General features: G+C 37.6%; 1 protein-coding gene across 2 annotated transcripts in view; it reads right to left on the bottom strand.

Moving 5' to 3' along the window:
* The window catches only part of PFKL (phosphofructokinase, liver type), an 81,706-nt gene that overhangs the window by 53,670 nt on the left and 9,623 nt on the right, over positions 1 to 18,413 (bottom strand). For both annotated transcript variants that reach the window (XM_081329093.1, XM_081329092.1), the window contains exons 3-15: positions 17,646 to 17,723; positions 13,786 to 13,975; positions 12,047 to 12,212; positions 11,778 to 11,822; positions 11,462 to 11,570; positions 10,072 to 10,167; positions 9,676 to 9,768; positions 6,958 to 7,083; positions 5,515 to 5,579; positions 3,129 to 3,192; positions 1,669 to 1,815; positions 983 to 1,053; positions 465 to 552 (exon numbers count right to left, since the gene is read on the bottom strand). In XM_081329093.1, coding sequence (XP_081185219.1) covers positions 465 to 552; positions 983 to 1,053; positions 1,669 to 1,815; positions 3,129 to 3,192; positions 5,515 to 5,579; positions 6,958 to 7,083; positions 9,676 to 9,768; positions 10,072 to 10,167; positions 11,462 to 11,570; positions 11,778 to 11,822; positions 12,047 to 12,212; positions 13,786 to 13,975; positions 17,646 to 17,723 — 1,338 coding nt within the window. The remainder of the gene's footprint in view (positions 1 to 464; positions 553 to 982; positions 1,054 to 1,668; positions 1,816 to 3,128; positions 3,193 to 5,514; positions 5,580 to 6,957; positions 7,084 to 9,675; positions 9,769 to 10,071; positions 10,168 to 11,461; positions 11,571 to 11,777; positions 11,823 to 12,046; positions 12,213 to 13,785; positions 13,976 to 17,645; positions 17,724 to 18,413) is intronic.

Raw genomic sequence — 18,413 nt, 5'->3', positions numbered from 1 at the left:
CAGGTTATGGGAAAGGCCCTTTCCTTATCCTTTCTTCTAAGTAACCTTGCCCAGTATCTGCTTTAAGAAAAAGGGAGGAAACAGTATGACTGATATGTATGTGTACAAATGTGTATGAGAAATAGTGTGTGTGAATGGGTATACTGGCAGCTGATTCAGCAGTCTGTACTGACTGGCAGACTTCCAGCCTTACCTGAAAACTAATGAGTGTAGCTGGGGTGCTTTGCATGAAAAAGTACCAATTCCACCATAGAGCTATAGTCAGAGAGTGACTGTGTAGAATAATGATTTAATCAATGTTCATTTAATTCTAGGCTTACATTCTATCCACGTACAATACTAACACTACAAATATGTCTGTTTAGAAAAGCCTTTTATAAAAAGGGTTGTGGGGGGAGTGAGGTGAAGTAAGGTGAAAAGAGATAGTAATTAATATTGAAATGACACAACCAGTTTCTCAGTACCTCAAAACCTCCAATGACTAGCAGGGCCTGGATGTTCAATTTCCTAACATTTTCAGCAATCTTTTCCATACATGTCTTTGGAAGTGTTCTGGCAAAACAATAATAAAGCAAGTTTTAAATGAAGTTTTTTTCCAGTTAGAATATGCATATTGAAAAGCTATGTTCTGAGATTCTTCACAGTTATTAAACACAGATTTATGGAAGTAATTGATATATTGGCATTTTTCTCCACAAGAGAAAGTATGAAAAACAAAATACTGAAATAATTCAATTCCACATTAGAAAGGCAGATGCAAGATAAGATAAAGTTCTTAATTACAAGAACAGTTCAAAAATAAATAGTGATTATTCATGTCTTTCATGGAGGTAGGAAAAGGTTGTAGAATTTATTTGAGATCAAGGGCTATGTCATTCGCATATTTTCTAACTCTATGGAGAGTTTCAACTTGACCTCCTGTTCTTTTTTATGCTCAATGTATACTTTCTTGTAAGTTTTTATTGGCTTTGATAGCACTAACCGTTTGGTGCCCAACATGGATCCTCCACGGCCCAACCAGCCTGCAACATCATGCCAGCACAGCTCTCTGACCTGTAAGAGCAAATAATTAAGCCTGTTGTGATTTGCTCTATTAACCTCAAATTAACCAGCCAATGCCAGTTTTCTGCCTTACAAACCAGTGGCAGATTAATATTTTATTGCATGAGAATTATTAATAATAATTCTTTAATCTGAAATTTTAAAACTCTAAGTGATGCATTCAAAATTCATAAAGTTCCAAAGGAATAGGTAAAGGTAAAGGTTCCCCCGCACATGCGTGCTAGTCATTTCCGACTCTAGGGGCCGGTGCTCATCTCCGTTTCAAAGCCGAAGAGCCAGCGCTTGTCGCTTGTCCGAGGACGTCTCCGTGGTCATGTGGCCGGCATGACTAGACGCCAAAGGCGCACGGAACGCTGTTACCTTCCCACCATAGTGGTCCCTATTTTTCTACTTGCATTTTTACGTGCTTTCGAATTGCTAGGTTGGCAGAAGCTGGGACGAGTAACAGGCGCTCACTCTGTTACGCGGCACTCGGGATTCGACCCACCAAACTGCCGACCTTCTGATCGACAAGCTCAGCGTCCTAACCCACTGATGTTCTCATATCAGAGAAAGAAGACATCCAGGAGAAGGAGTAGTCTTTCATCTGATTGGAACAAGACTTACCTGCCCTTTGCTTAAGCCTTCAAAGCCATCATTCACCACATACATTGTGTGACCCTGGCAAATCCCAACACGAACAGCCGATCGGACTGCTGCATTCATGCCGGCTGCTGGCGCGCCTACATTCAGAATGGCAATGCTGAAATTGCTCTGGTGGAATGAAAGACAATTAGCAAGTTACGCAGAACTTGAAGACTCTAAAACTATGGATAAACAATAAAAGTGGGTGTGTTTTAAAATAAAAACTATTTTTCTCAACACTCCTCCAAGTGTTTTAAGGATTGAAGCAGGATTCAGAAGATGCAAGGCTGTCTCAGATATATCTTCTTCCCCCTTTCCCCACAAAGACCTTTTAAAAATGATAAAGGGGAGGCCATCATACATCATACAGGTCCTTGACTTACAATCACAGTTGGGACGGGAATTTCAGACATTGAATGGATTATTAAGCTAGAGGCCATGTGATTGCTTTGCTCAATGACCACAATCTGAGGACTCTTGGTTGCGGATATTAAACCATCTCTCAGGTCATTAAGCAGACAGATTGAAAGAGCTGCTTGCTGAAAGATTTTAGTTCCATGTAGAGATGAAATCCTCCTGGCAGGCAGCCCCTTTCGTTCTCAAATGTTCCTGCAGCCCACTGAAGGATTTCAGCTCCCCTCTGTGCATGAATGGAAACTCCTTCATGGGGCTGCAGGAATGAAGTTGAACTCTTAGGATTTCAGCATTGTTCTGCAACCCACTAAAAGGTTTTCTCCTCTCCCTCCTTCTCCTTCACTTGCAACCTTCCCTGCTAGTTTCCCAATTGACTTTCTGGGCAAGCAGGCAAGAAAGGTTGCAAATGGTAATCACATTATTGTGGATGCTTGGCAACTGGTTGTAAATGTGGACTGCTTGCCAAGCACCCAAAATGTGACCATGTGTACACAGGGTGAGCTGTACAACTTTACAATGGTGGAAGCTATAAAGCAGGGGTCCTCAACCTTGGCAACTTTAAGACTTGTGGACGTCAACTCCCAGAATTCCTCAGCCAGCAAAGATTGAAGTCCACAAGTCTTAAAGTTGCCAAGGTTGAGGACCCCTGCTATAAAGTACCTTTTCCGAGACCATCAAAACTTGGAAAAATTGTAAGCTGATGACTATCTATAGTAACAATTGTCAGTTCTCTGCCTGTATATTGAGCACTATCAGTGCCTTTAATTCAAAAAGCAATTATTTTAACCTTTCTTCCACATTTGAATTAAACATTTTCTGAAATAAACAAGAATAATGCAAGTCTTGAGTCACTGTCATTGGGGAGAGGGTAATTTAAATCTATACACAGAACATAAATATTGCATTTCTATTTACATTTAGGCATGGCTAAGTGCCAGTCACATATACATGACTGTGGAACATCCCCATCAGTCTTCCTATCTCCAAACACAAGCACTCAGACAACTCATGTTCTTTTCTTTTCTCACCTTTGTCTGAGCTGGCTTCTGGTGTGCAAGCAGCTTATACATGTTCCAATTGTTTTCAAAGCTTCTGTAAAATAATTTTACAATCATACTGGTTACCATTTGATTGTTGTATTTTCTTTTTAAATTAGCAATTTATTTGTTAAAACACTTAAGGAACAAACTAAATAGCTACATAAAAGAAGATAGTGGATCAAGAATAAAATATCGATGAATAAACGAACAGGGTTTATAATTATACAATTTAAAATTCATTATTTCATTCATGCATTAATTAATTTTATAGAATTGGTTCACTGTATCATCTTAAGAAATAGCCAGTGGTGGGATTCAAATATGTGAACAACCAGTTCTCTGTGTGGATGCCGCTTCTGGAAGTCCAGTCTGGGCCTGGGAAACAAAAAATTAGCTACTGGTTCTGCTGAAGTGGTGCAAACTGGTGAATCCCACCAAATAACTAAACATTTCTATAAGTGTCTAAACGTAATATTAATATTGATATCCCCACTATTTGTCAATGTGCCAAAAATAGTTGCACAATCATGTAAAGGAAAAAGGAAAAAATTAGAAAAAATAAAAATACATTTTAAAAAGAGAAAAATCAGTGAAAACATTAAGAAACTACATAATTCTACACTGCCTCCTAATGTACCAGATTATTGCATCAAAATATTTATAAATATGGAAATTGTTCTGATTCCTCTCTTTAAATCCATTCTTTTCCCCTTAAAACCTGAATTCAATAGTATCTGAGTTTGCTTTGTTATGTGATACATGATAAAAAGGAGACCATTCTTTAAATTTAATCAAAGGTCTGTTCTGATAGATACTGTTAACTTTGCTATTGTGGTATATTCTCCAAAGTTTGGTTTCCAGGCTGAAACTGTAAGCAAAATACCTCTTTTAGCTGCTATATTTCATAGGCTGCCCCTCCTCAACCCATAACTATTTGGTCATGTTATCGGGAATTCTGAAATATACGATTCCAAGACATCTAAAAGATAACAGGTTTCAGAAGACTAGCTAGCAACTGTCCAAATCCAAAGGGTGATAAAGTATTTCTTTTTATCTCCTAATAATATTCAAGCTCAGGAATTCTTTTAAACTGTGACAAGGGATAACATAACTGATGAACAGAAGCAGTATCTGTGTGAGGTGCAAAATCATAACATTTATCACGATATCATGATGCAACCTCTGTTCTGTCTAAACTGTGGCTAAACACTTGTTGACAAGAAGTAGAATTTGTGTTACAATGTTTGTTTCATTAACAACCCCCCTTGCTTCCCCACCAATATGTACATATTTGAGTCTGTAGATGTAATTTCTATGCATTACAGCTTTTCCTTGAAAATCACTTTCACATCTTTAGTGATCTCTCTACCACGTTGCTGAAATAAGTCTTTAGTCTTTTAAGACTATACTTACATAAGCAATACCCAAATACATTACTTATATTCTCAAAAAAGAGGCTCAAATTATTTCATCTCAGACTTCCTGGCCATCACAACCATTTTAAAAGTATGGAAACAATTACTACCTGATTTTACTCAGTTTGCAATGTGTCATTTCCTTAATAAACTATGTCACTTTGTTTAAATAGTCCGGCTGATAATCATCTCAATTTTCAGTCTGATTTAATGGCTTTAAAGATTTCTTAGTGGAAACAGGAAATAGCACCAGCTTGAAATTCTTTTCTTAGATGTCAAAGAGTGACAACAGTATAAGTCAAATCATTCAGTTTCTAATGTTTAGTCTCCAACTTGCCTTAAATAACTAAAATAATTCCAAACTCATACCAAGAAATATTGTCATTAAACTCTGGAAATGACCACTATTTTCAGAAACATACAAACTATTTAGGGAAAAATTACTAGAAATGAAAGGTTCAACCAAATAATCAGTTAGAACTGAGCATGTTGAAGGCTATGAAGCTGGCTATGCCTTTCCAGAAAGAGAAAGGTAAGAATGACCACAGCATGGTAAAACAGGATTTTATATTGCAAGTAACTTCTTTCCAAGTGGCATTCATGATGCCAACACAACACTTCTTAGCATCTTTGACTCTAGATGATTGCATGGACTTGTTTTCTTGTTAACAGTTATTTAGTTATTTGCTATTACACCTTCTTCCTGGTCTTGAGATAAAATTACTAGTCGGAAGCCACTTAGCTGGCTACTGTGCCTAACACAAAGTTTGGATTTCTCTACCCCTTGTTCAGCACTTAGCCATTAGGTTAGAGTGCTTTAATGAACAGAGAAGACCAGGTTATTTCTACAGCATTACAATCTGCAGTATACTGAAGTTGTTTTGCCTTGTCTTTTCTCACACTTCTACAAGCAGATAAAAGAAATGCATTCTCTTCTCAGATTGAGAGATAGCTCTCACCTGCCTCTAAGCTGAATAGCTTCATCAAACCTTTTCTCATCCATAGCTTTCTGGACATCTTTGGTCTGTAAGGACAAAGAATCACAAGGACGTTCTTGTGAGGAGTCACACAAAAAAATCAGGTAATACCATGTATGCAATGAGAATGATTATCTGTTTGTTCCAATTAAAGAACCAGCAAGTTAAGCCCTCTCAAGAATATATTATTATTTCAGAAAAACATGCAAGAAAGAAAAGAAAGAAAAGAACAAGAAAAATAATTTCTGCATTGGCAGGAATACAGGGCAAAATGATTTTCTTTTAAATGAGGAATGGGGAAACTTTAACACCAGTTTATCCTTGGCAATTTTAAGAACTGCGGACTTCAATTTCCAAAATTCCTCTCTGGGGAATTCTGGGAACTGAAGTCCACAAATCTTAAAGTTGCCAAGGTTGAAAAACACTGCTTTTAGGCCCTCCAGATTTTGCTGAATAACAACTCTCAAATTCTTCCCCAGTGGACATCTTGGGAGAAGCTGCTGGGAATTCAGGGTCACAAATTAATTACCCCTACTTTAAAGAAAGCCTGAACAAGGCCAAAAAGAGAAGTAGCCTCCTTCCTGGAACAAAATCAAGAATGACTCATAAGATATGAGTCTGTACTCAAGACTCTAAAACACTACACCCAAATACCACAGTTTAAATGACTGTGACAAGTTATGCAAATGATAGGCCTGCAAGATATTTTCACTCTTTAAGAAGCATTGTTTTCTCAATTCTTTAAACTAATTTGATTTTGCAGAAACAAAAAAAAATACTGGAGTTCACAAAAATGTTGTTTGTTCTTATAAAGAAATGAAGATAAGAAAAGAATCAGCAACCTTATCCTAGCCTTCACTGCTATTGTCCAATCATAGTTCAAGGCTTGTCTTTCCCTGTTCACCCCTGCCTTATGGATGCTGTATTACTGATTCACAGCCTAGGACTTGGGAGAAATAGTTTAGTTATTGATATCAATTCTTTATCTCCTAGTCCCTATTTGCTATGTTTCCTGTAAAAGCAATCACATTGTTTTCCATTTTTTTGGTAACTTTTCTCAAGTGAAAGAAAAACTGAGCTTTTAGGTATTGTATCTCAGATGCATATTCCAATTACATCAACAGAATTGCCACATATTATATCTATCCTGAGTAGCTAAGACGACCTTTGTCCAATCTGGAAACTTTTAAATATAGAGAAACCTGATTTCCCAGAATTCTAATCAGAGCTGCTAGGAACTTTTCGAGTTCTGAATATATTTGGGGAGCATCAGGATGTGAGCACCAGCAACATGAATTTTCAGCCTCCTTATCTCCTCCATTTATTTCTCTCCCCCCCTCCCTTCTCCCAGCTCCAGCTAAAAGCAAAGCCAACAGCATCCTATCCTGAACATATTTGGCTTCTGTGTTTCTGTGAAATACTCACCACTTGCACACATTCCATTAGAGGTAGGCGCACTGATTGGTTCCCGGACAGACTCACCACACAGGCTGGAGTATCTGGTGTTGCTTCCAGTAATGCCATCACTGCTTCCATGCCCATTTTGCTGCTCTAGGAGTACACAAGTACATTTGTTGTAAGCAGGTTGGCTCACTGTTGGTGTGGGATGTTAAACAGTGAACCAGAGTTTCTTAGTGCAGCAATGCTGTAGTGAACAATCAATAACTACTCAGCTTCAAGGCTGAGAAGTACAGAGGAAAAAGAACATATTAAAATAAGGGCATGAGGGCAGGAGAAATAAATGCTGCAATTAAATTACAATGGGCACTGCTATCTTGACAGAGAGCAATCAACTGTTTTATGACTGCTTCCTAATATGTAGTAAAGGTTCTTCTCTAACCATGCCATGCTATGTGTCTCTCTCCCAAAGCACCTTTGGGAGAGCTCAAGGCTAGATTCCTCCTCAGTGATCTGTGATGATTTCTAGCTTTTTAGGTAAAGAGCGTAACCACCAGAAAAATCAGCTTAGCACAGAAAATCTTCATTTCATGTGACGAAACATATGGAAAAGCAACAGAGGAAGCTTCAGAGACATAGCTGTCGCTCCCCGATACATCCAATCCAGAATAACATAAAGTGGGTAAGAGCCCCAAGATCAAGGGCAGCTGCTAGATTGTGGAATTGCAAAGCATGCAAGGACATAAACCCCATTTCTAATGTAGGAGAAGGTGGCAGTCTTTGAGTGGAAGGCCATGAAGAATTGGTGTTTGGGTATGAAAGCTGCAGAAGGGCATGCTGAGATTGTGATGGGGATGCAAGTGATACCTTAAGAACTTGTTTGCTACAGATTTGCTTAATTAAATAATCAAGGTACTTGGCCAAGAAGTAAATGAGCCTCAGGCATGGAACATATTGTTTTTGGCACTGCAATATTGGAGGCTGCTCTGGACAATAGGTGGGTAGTCAAGTGGGACTCCAGAAAGCTTGCGGACTTGCCGTGCCATGCCCAAGAGCAATAGCTAATGAATGGACCAAGAAGATGGGGAAACTGAGAGGAGAAAAATAGTCATATCAGACTGGAGAAGAGAGCTATAGATAACATATATAAATTTCTCCTTCTGAAATCAGTAAGATTCAAGGAAGACTAGAGAAACTGTTGAATCTAGCAATGGTGATGCTGCTAAAATGGAAAATGAAGGGAACTGGTGGAATTAAATACCCACAATATACAGAGGCTTGAGCGGGAGTGCAGGACAGTGTCCTGAGAGGCCCTTTATCTCTTTTTTTTCATGGTTTTTCCTAATGCCAGTGTTAAAATTACAAAGTCTAAAGGGTTCTCAGCAAGAAAAAATGATCTTAAATGCCTTCAAGACTAGGTGTGGTAGAGACCAGAAACTAGCGATATGGTACAAACTCTGCATTAAGACAGATTATGATAGCTTCAGAATGTGATGTCCTAACAATTTCCCCCCCAAAATGGCTTAGTGCCAAGAAGAGCAATTACACTTGAGTATTCTGAAAATACCCAGCTGCGCTTAGAAATGGGTGGGTCTACTGCATAGCATTAACCAAGTCCCAAAGGGCAAAGATTGTGTCCATCCAAGGGAGAAACTTTGCTATCACAATGCTGGCACTGGTAGAATGGAGACATCAACAGCCTTGTGTCCAAGGCCAGAAAGTATATGAATGGTGTTGATATATATCCTATATAGTCAAATGAACAAAAGGTAAATTAAAATTAAATTCAAGAGAAAAGGGTGACAAAGTAGTACAAATACTCGAAGTAACAAGAAGTCTAAGCATACACCTACTATTTCTGTGATGGTAGAAAGCAAGCTAGAATTTGAGCAGCAGCTGCATACAGCTGCTGCTATGCACAGGGTAGGATTCCTGCTAATAAATTTGGTTAATTGTAAAACATTATGAAGCATTCTGGGCAAGCATTTAGTTCATGAATCACCAAGGTCATCATTAAAAAAGGCTTATAATAGGGTTGATGGGAAAAAAATAACTTTCAAAGTTTCATCTTCAATCAAATACAATTTTTTCTTGAACATAACATATTATGAGGCAAGTAATGTCTATCGCACACAGTAGTTCTCTCCTGCTTGAGTTCTGCAGTAAGCCTGGCATCATGACAATTGTCCTCTAAACTATTTTCACCCTTATTGATCACAGCCATAGAACAACTCCTTTCCAGAGAGAAGAAAGATGAGATTGTTAGACAGCTATCCTACAATGTGACATCTAAGTGAAGAAGAGAAATTAGCTTTCCTTGAATATCTGACCTTGGTAGTGTCCGGATATAGCTGTCTTTACTTCAGGTTAATGCTTCTTCTTGGAATAAAATCAGTAGGCAAGGTTACCCGAGGGAACTGCCAAATTATGTCAGAAACTGGGTAAGTTCCTCCCATCCAGTAGCACCAAATAAACCCACAGGTTGAGAAATAAGATCTGGAAACATCAAACTATTTAACTGTTCTTTTTAAATATATTATTCCAAAAGGAGGAAACCATGGAGCAGAACACAAAAAGTTAACCTCAGAATTCAGACTTCCTGGTTTAAATGTTTTTAAGCTGTCATATGTGACTCCTTGGGAGGTTGTACATAGATATGAGGAAGATTTCCAATTTGGGGGAACTTAAATAAGCAACCCATTATGGGGTCATTATTTAGTCATTCTGTGAAAATATCACACTTACCAAGACACGATCAAATGCAGATGGGGTCCCACCACGCTGCACATGACCAAGCACAGTTACACGAGTGTCAAAGCCGAGGCGTTTGACAACCAGCTGATTAAAAAGAGGGGAGGAAAAGATGATGCATTTTACATTCTTGCATTCCCTACCAACACAATGCCCTCCCCCTAAACAAAATCAGAGACTGCTATAGATCAAAAGCCTCTACAAGAGAATCTATATTAAAGCTGCCCAAGTTGGGTTTCTCAACTTTGTATAGATTGAAGGGCTGAAAAAAAAATCAAAGAAACGTAATCTATGCAACTATTTCCAGAATTTAGAAGAACCTAAAACAATATTTTTCTCCCTAAGTTTTGTTTTCAATGTCTGGTTCTAACCTATTAATTTGTCTCTTACCTCCTTCACATAGTTAGAGGTGATAGGTTTCCCATTCCTGTCTATGGCACCTTCAGCAATTATGATTATATTTAGTCGGGATCCTCTGCTTCGGGCCTGTCCAGATAAAAATATAAGAAACCAAACAACTGATGGACTCCAGGACAAGAGACTTTCACAATCCTAATATTAGCACCCTGAGTTTTTAATCACATAGGAACATAGTCCCTACATGTAGAAAAAATGGAGACAAAGCTGACCACACTTAAGCGGTCCTGAATTTCCTACACCATAAACCTCAAATCTGGAAGATTTCATCTCTCATCCTTCTTTCAACAATTTTGTTCACGTTGAGCAACTTGTAGTAACTGTGCATAGTATTCAAAACCAAGCTAGTAAGCATGTCTCAGAATCTATTCAGGCAAATTATTTATCTGTCAGCTGTTTCTTTAAAAAGTTAGATTTTTCTAGGGTGCATTGTAAGCCATATTAGCTCAGGGAATACATATTTGAATTAAAATAGTATTAAAAATGCCTAACATTCTGGAGAAATCTGGAATTCTGGAGAACACTGGAAGGTTTCTCCTTGAGGTCATGCCATACCTTTTCTGGACCATGCCATTCCAGGGACAGGTTTGGCAATTTCCAGAAATACTCCTTCACATGTTCAAGGTGTTCTGGCTCCAAAACAGGCTTGTTACTTCTGGAAAATATTGGATCAGCCCTGGAATGGCAAGATATCAAAAAGGGAATAGTGTTCCAGAATACTTCAGAACATTATATTCTCAAATCTATGAGTTTTGCACAGCACTATAAATATCAAATGTTTTTTTAAGTAAACTCGGGCAGATCTTTCCTATTGTTTATCAGCATATTCTGTCTTTTTTTTTTTGAAAATATGCCCAAATCTTTACAATCATATCTTATTTTTATAGGAGTTGTAGTAGCGCAGTGGTTAGAATGCAATATTGTAGGCTAATTCTGCCCACAGCTAGGAGTTCAATCCTGACTGACACATGGTTTACTCAGCCTTCCATCCTTCTGAGGATGGTAAGGCTGAGGATGAGGATGAGATTGTTAGGGGCAATATACTAACACTTGTAAACTGTTCAGAGAATGCTGTAAGCACTATGGAAAGGTATATAAATCTAAGTCCTATTGCTATTATTTCTTAAAGAATCTCTCTAGGTCTCATGGGGAGGGGACTCCACAGGCACTTTTGGAAATAATGCTAGCCACTGATACTTTGCAATAAGACAGCAGCCAGTTTTTATATAAAAATAATCTTTTTTTAAGCCAGGTTGCACAATGATACTTATAAAGGTATTTGTAGGAAAAGTGAATTCCATAAGCACTGTCTAGCATGATCTAGGTTTATTTAGTTGAATTATCAGACGTTACTAATTCTTACCTCACCAAGCCGTTCACACATAAAATCCTCCCAGCCATCCTCAGGGGGTGATTCGGGAATGAAAAGCCAGTCAGCTCCAGAAGCCAGTGCTGAAACTAATGCTAGGTATCTAGAAAAGGAGAATAGTATCATCTTGTGAATGGCAACTTTGATGTTTATTAAAATGGAAGAAATGGTCCTGAAGACTGAATGGAGGGAGCTGGGGGGAGGGAGGATTTCATAATGCATAAAGGGGGGGGGGTGTTTTTTAGATTAGTCCTCCCCAACTAGGAAATTGTTAATTCTTTTCTCAGTTCAACAAGTAAACAACTCTTACCCACAGTGCCTGCCCATCACTTCCAGCACAAATGTTCTCTGGTGACTGTAAAACAAAATTAGAAAGTAAGAGCTTATCACTCAATACTATCTTAGGTGAAGATACAAGTGCCTTACAATAATAAGTTGCTTTTATAATATGGGGGGGGGAACAGAGGAAATTAAGCAAAATAAAGCGCTCAATTTACAGAGAATAAGGAAGCAGCTTCATTAAAACTAGCCACACCTTATGTGCTTGTGACAATGACAGTGAAAAAAAGATGTGTTCACCTCTGGGCTGTTGTAGTGATGGCATCAATCACCTCCATGATGCGGTGCAAAGCAGAGTCAGTACCAATGGTCATGTCAGTGCCACAAAAGTCATTGTCAATGGAGCCCACAAGGCCCACAATATTTAAGTGACGGTATGCCTGAGATATTTCCTCAGTGATTTCTCCTATATGGAAAGTGAACAAAGGATTGTGAGTCTTAAGAATATCTCAAATGAATTGTTTCCAAACACAATTAAACAAAAATTATCCTACATCAAAGTAAATGGAGGTTATTTCAATTAAAATCAGGTTTTTCTTTTATTCCATTTAAACAGTATTCTGATAAATTATGTTCTTTGTCCCGATTAACAGTTTGCCTGCAAAAACAGGACAGATATGGTATATCTATATAAAAGCACTGATTTCACTAAGTTTGTGTTTCATTGGAACTGAAGGCTGATTTTATTTCTTTTATTTTTATTTCCATTATATATTTTATGTTACAAAAATGCATAAAGAGGTGCAACTGACTATTTAAAAGATTCAGCGTAAGATTCAATGGTGTTAAAAGTGAGGATTTTTTTTAAAAACAATCATAAAATCATAGGGTCTGGAAGGGATTCTGGAATTCACTTGGCCCGTGGTTAAATCCAGAATTAAAGTATTCTAGACAGTTTGTAAATTTGGGAAAAGGTGAAAGAATTGCTCAGGAGGAAAGGGGGAACAAACCACTAGGGAAGGACTTGAAGAAGTTACTGCACTGTTTAGACACTGAAGCAAGCAATGGAAAGAAACTCAAAATAATCCTGTTTTGATGCTGTTTGGCATAAAAGGGTTTTCTAACCAGTTTTTGACAGTCTGTTATTTGACTCTACAACGGTAAATTCACAGAATGTTTTTTGATGATTCTAGCTGCTGAAACATCCCAGTGAAGAAGAATCTGCTACTTCCTGACACAATCTGTTCTATTGTTGAACAGCTACTATCTTAGAAATGTTTTCCATATGTCCAATTGAAATCTTACTTCTTATAATTCAAACCAGTGTGTTTTCCTGTTACAGAATTACTCTGAAAAATTTGGCCATTCTCCTTTATGATAGCCCTCCAGATAATACAATATCTCCTCACAAAATTTTTCCAGCTTAAACATAGTTAAAATGTCCCACCATTCATAATTTCTTTTTTCCTCTAGGCCCCTTGTCATCTTGGTTGTTCATTTCCGGGAGGCTCCAGTTGGTCATCATTTAAAATAATATGCCCAAAATTGGAAGTACCAAAGCAGAATAGAGAAGAACAATGATTCTTTTTGATCTTGACTCCAGAGATCTGTTGATATGGCTTAGGATTGCACATGTATCATTTCTGTATCACACAGTTGGCTCTCATTCAGCTTATGATCTAAGGCATCCAGATCTCTCTTTTTTGCATGTGCTGCAACCCAGTATGATCTTCCCCAACCCTGCAATTCTAAATTATCTCTCTAATTTTTCCTACTGAAATTGATAATTTTTCATTGTCCTGTTGAAAGTGAACTAAGTAACTAAGTACGGTCCATGGGGTCACAAAGAGTCGGACACAACTTAGTGACCGGACAACAAAATAAATACATGTGTTGATACTATCTTCCATCCTTAGAAGCATTGTTTGGTTACAGTCTTTTGGCTCTCAACATCAAAGTTGATTTTCAGAGTGAATAACATGAAATGCAGGCAGCAGCCTGGCACCAATAGTACGATGTTAGAGGAGGTTTATACCTACCTTTTTCAACCAATTCTTCCAAAAGACCACCCCACTCTGAGCGGAAGATATTTGCACCAGTCAGGCTGCCATCCCCTCCAATGACGCACAAATTAGTGATGCCATGCTGTACCAAGTTGTAGGCAGCCCGAAGGCGACCCTCCCGTGTGGTGAAAGCTTTGCAGCGGGCACTGCCAATGATAGTGCCTCCCTTTAAACAGAAAAGAAACCCTAATTATGAATTTAAAATTAGATGACTGAAGAAATTAATAGGAAAAAATGGTATTGAAAATGTATGAGTTCCAATGGTAGTGGCTCTAGATTTAAACAAGTTTAAGTTGGTATATGTTTTTGTTTTGAAAGCACCACCCCCTGAAGTTACAAAAAGAATACATACAATTTTTTTCATTTTTATATTTTCTAACATTGTGAAGCATCAATTGCCAGGATTGGTGACACTGAGCAATCACTCACAAGATACCATTTTTAACATACCAATACATTGCAGAACTGACTGGAAAATATGCTAAATTCTGGAGGAAATTATTTGTTTCTCTATTATATCCCAAGCAGATGGCTTTCAGAATGATAACAGGAAGTTACTACAATGATATGTGACACTGAGCAATACCAGCTCTGGACGTTTTGAATAACGAAACTAGAAATCAAGCATTAAATTAGCATTTGACCTTTTCTGTTTAGCCCATCACAGACACCTCTTAATTAACCCAATTTTCTGTCGCTATGCCTGAAGAACTTAGCGGATTCTGCTGCTGCTGCCTGGTATTAGGAACACAACTATAATTGAACAATCATCTTCTGAACATCTGCCCCCTCAGCTCAGGAAAAGGATAACTCCTTTGAAGGTTAACATAATAAATTTACATCCACTGATTTGAAGCTTTCGACTATTACTTGTAGCACAAATAAGGGCTAAACCCACAAAAAATATGGATTTAATTAGTTACAATGCTAATAAACTGAAGAGAAATATGGTGAGGTCAGGAGTGGAAGAGCATGTTGCTAGAAAGGTTATTTTTTTTAAATTGGACTGCTATCAAAACCAGTTAAAGCGTGCAAATCAAACTTGCTTAACTGCTAAATGTCTTCATTTGGAGAAGATTTGGGGATAATTTATATGGCACATGAAAGAAAACATGGCACAGACATGGCAGCCTTGCTCAAGCCTGTATTTATTAGTAGCAGAAGCTACATCAGCAGTAAAGGGAGACAAAGAGAGACCCATCCTATAGAAACATGCAACACCAGAATGTTACCTGACAGAAAGGAAACACACCAGTCAAACTGGGAAAGGTTCTAAGAAGAAGGAAAAATACAATACTTTTGTGAGGTGGATGGGTCTACTTCAAAGACATTCTGACAATCAGGTCCATCTAAGAAGCAATTCTAATACAATCTAATCCTTAACTCCTACAGATGTAGTTAATTTTTTTAAATAAAAAGTGTCATCTCACAATGTTAACCAAAAACAAACCTTTCCATTTTTCAGTGACAAACATAAATTTAGCTAATGTCACCAGGACAGCAATTTCTAAGTTGACCTTGTTTAGAAGTATTGAGGCTGCAATTCCAAGAATTCCCAATGATCCACAAGTCTCACTAGAAGCTGCTCTGGAAGGTGCTAGATGGTTACCAAGGTGAGAATGGGGACATGGGTTATTAACCTGCACTGTTTAAATACCTATGTTAAGTGTATGGCTGCAGGGGGCAGGGATCTAATTAAAAAAAACCTGTAAGACCTATTATATAACTTCCTTGGTTTAATCTGAAAAAAGTGAAAATGTAGCAGCAGTTCATAAAATTGAAGAACTGTATCATACAGCAATGTACAGTACACAAAAAATCATTTATCATTTAGGGTTGTTTGAAGGGATAGATCAAAAATAATATTATCCCTTTATCTTATTATCTCAAAATTGCTCTTGCTATGCAACAAGCTCAATCTTTCCCAAAAGTGGGACAAAGGGAAAATCATAATGAACAAAATAAACAAATAAACATGCAAGAGAATCAGAACAATCATATAGGTTGCTCTGAGAGTTGGATGAGGAGAAGCTATGTATCACATGTACTCAGGAGATCCAGATTGGTGGGATATATCAGACAGGAAAGACATGAAACAACCAAATAGAAAATTTATCTGACTGGATTCCTTCCTCATATCTCAGTGGAAGACTTCCCTAGATTTTCCTAGGAAAATATTCTTTCCTACTTAAATTGCAGTAAAGTTTACATGAATAATTTCAATGAGAGAGAAGCCCTGCAAGACTCAATTCATTACCAAGATCTTTCCATATAGCAAAATTGGACAAGCTTTCTACCTGGGTTTTTGAAGAGCTATTAGCTTGGGCCAACATTACTAGTCTAGAATGATTTTACAGCCATGGTCATGTATAGAAGTAAATTTAAGGTTCCTAATTTAATAAGGTATAATATCAGTGGTGGGATTCTGCTGGTTCGCACCACTTTGGCAGAACTGGTAGCTATTTTTTTGTTGCCCAGACCCAGAATGGACTTCAGGAAGCGGTATCCACACAGAGAACCGGTTGTTTACATATTTGAATCCCAACACTGTATAATGTGAACATATGGCATATCAGTGCCTGCAGTTCTTTTGCTCATCAGTTTTATAAATATGAAAAATGAGATAGTTTTCCATTAAATGTGAATCATGGGTCTTGGAGAGGGATGTTGTCTAACAAATCAGGATTGTAAACCAGCTTTAAGCTGCTTTTTGGCTTAGAATTTCTGTCTTTTGCTGTTAACTAATTCATTAACTCCCTATTTCAACATAAAGTTGAACTCTTTTTTGTTTCCCAGATGTAATTGTATGAATAAAAGGAATGTGAATACTAGTATCCTAGTCATGCCTTAATAATCAAGCCATGATTCCTGGTTCACAATTATGGGCATTGCTAGCTAATATAAGGTAAGTTGTTCATCTCTTGCCACCCAAAAGCAAAGAGTGACAATAGAGCAGGGAGGCAAGGAATGTTGCGGGTCCCGTCCCCTAAGGAGATACATCTGGTGGGATCCAGAAAAAGGGCCTTCTCCATGGTGGTTCCCCCTCTCTGGAACATTATCCCTCCAGAAATTAGACTGGCCCCCATTCTAACACTCTTTCCGAAAGTGCTGAAAATGTGGTTCTGCCAGCAGGCCTGGGAAACCCAGAGCGGGATGGAGTCCATTAAATGGCTAGTATGAATGTGTGTTGTCGCCGGTGTGTGTTATTTTATTATTTTTCTTATTATTATTTTTACTTCTTTCATGTGGTATTTTTATATCTGTGTAAGCTGCCCTGAATCGCCATATGCGAGTAGGCGACAATATAAATTTTCTAAATAAATAAAATATTCCAATGCTTAGCAGCATACAAGGTTTAGTACTCCACGATTTAATAGCCTGAGCCATAACTGTTTCTCCTGTACTGAATTCATATAAAGTATTATAGATTCTACCTTGAATAGGTTCCTATTTCTTCCTAATAGCAGGGACGCTTTGAAAATAAAACTGACTCATGTCTTATTCAGTAAAATTTGAAGAAGCACTGCTATTAAGGCAAAGGAAGGCATGGGAGAGTCGAGGCAGCTCATAGTCATCTGACTGATAAGCACTGAGTACTGGCACAACAGATAGGAAGATTGAGTCCACTGATTACGGTATGTTTTAGTACAGTTCTATTTTCAGTTCTTCCTGAAAATGGAAATCAATTATTATCTCAAACTCAGAAATTTACACTTAATTCAAATTACTCAGAGAGTTAAGACAAAGCTGTGTACCATGAAAGGCTTATGTAGCCAGAACAGATATGACTATAAGACCATCTAATACAGAGTAAGGTCAGGAAAGATTAGCCTTACCAACTGAATAATATTGGACACACTGAGCCAATCTGCTTGCTTAATATTGTCTCCTCCTTCCACTAATCCCTCGTAACCCTAAGAAGAAAAAAGAATGTTTTGTAAAATACCATAATTGTACTACTAAGAAAACTTTATTAAAGTTAATTTGCAACACAGGGAATTATCTACATATTCCAATATCCTTGGTCTTACTCTTGTTCAAATTTAGGTTGCTACAGGAAGCAAAATTTAAAGCAGGACATATCACCAATTTGCTCCACCATGAATTCCATTTAACTGTTTTTCATAAAATTGTAACCATGCAAAAGACTGACACATGGGGGAAAGATCTTGAACTAAAACATTATAAAAATATAATAAATACATATTATTAAGAAAATATCCAATACAATATAGCAAAGTTGGCCCAATGTAGTAATGTAGCATCTTCACTGCTGGAAGCTAATGTTTTTATAGTACCACAACAGAATTGGGAGGCTAGCTGAACTGTGAAAAAAATCATGGAAAAATTGTCTGGAAATAAAAGCAGCTAAGCAAACAGGTAGACTGTTATCATAAATAAGGAATGTGTGGCCTAGTTAATATGTTATTTGACCCTGACTTGGTCAGCATTTTTGAGGGCCATATGTTCTTTACCAGTTTACTGTAGTTATACAGTATTTAGTTTGAATCTTGCCTCTGCCAAAACTTCCTGAACAATTTACACTAAATACAGAATTTATTCTGCATTTGCATTTATCAGTTATCAAAAGGGTGAACGCATTT

The sequence above is a fragment of the Vipera berus genome, assembly GCF_964194415.1.
Source record: "Vipera berus genome assembly, chromosome: 5".
NCBI classification, from domain to species: Eukaryota; Metazoa; Chordata; class Lepidosauria; order Squamata; family Viperidae; genus Vipera; species Vipera berus.
Note: the sequence above shows the minus strand (reverse complement) of the source record. Positions and strands in the feature narration are given on the sequence as shown.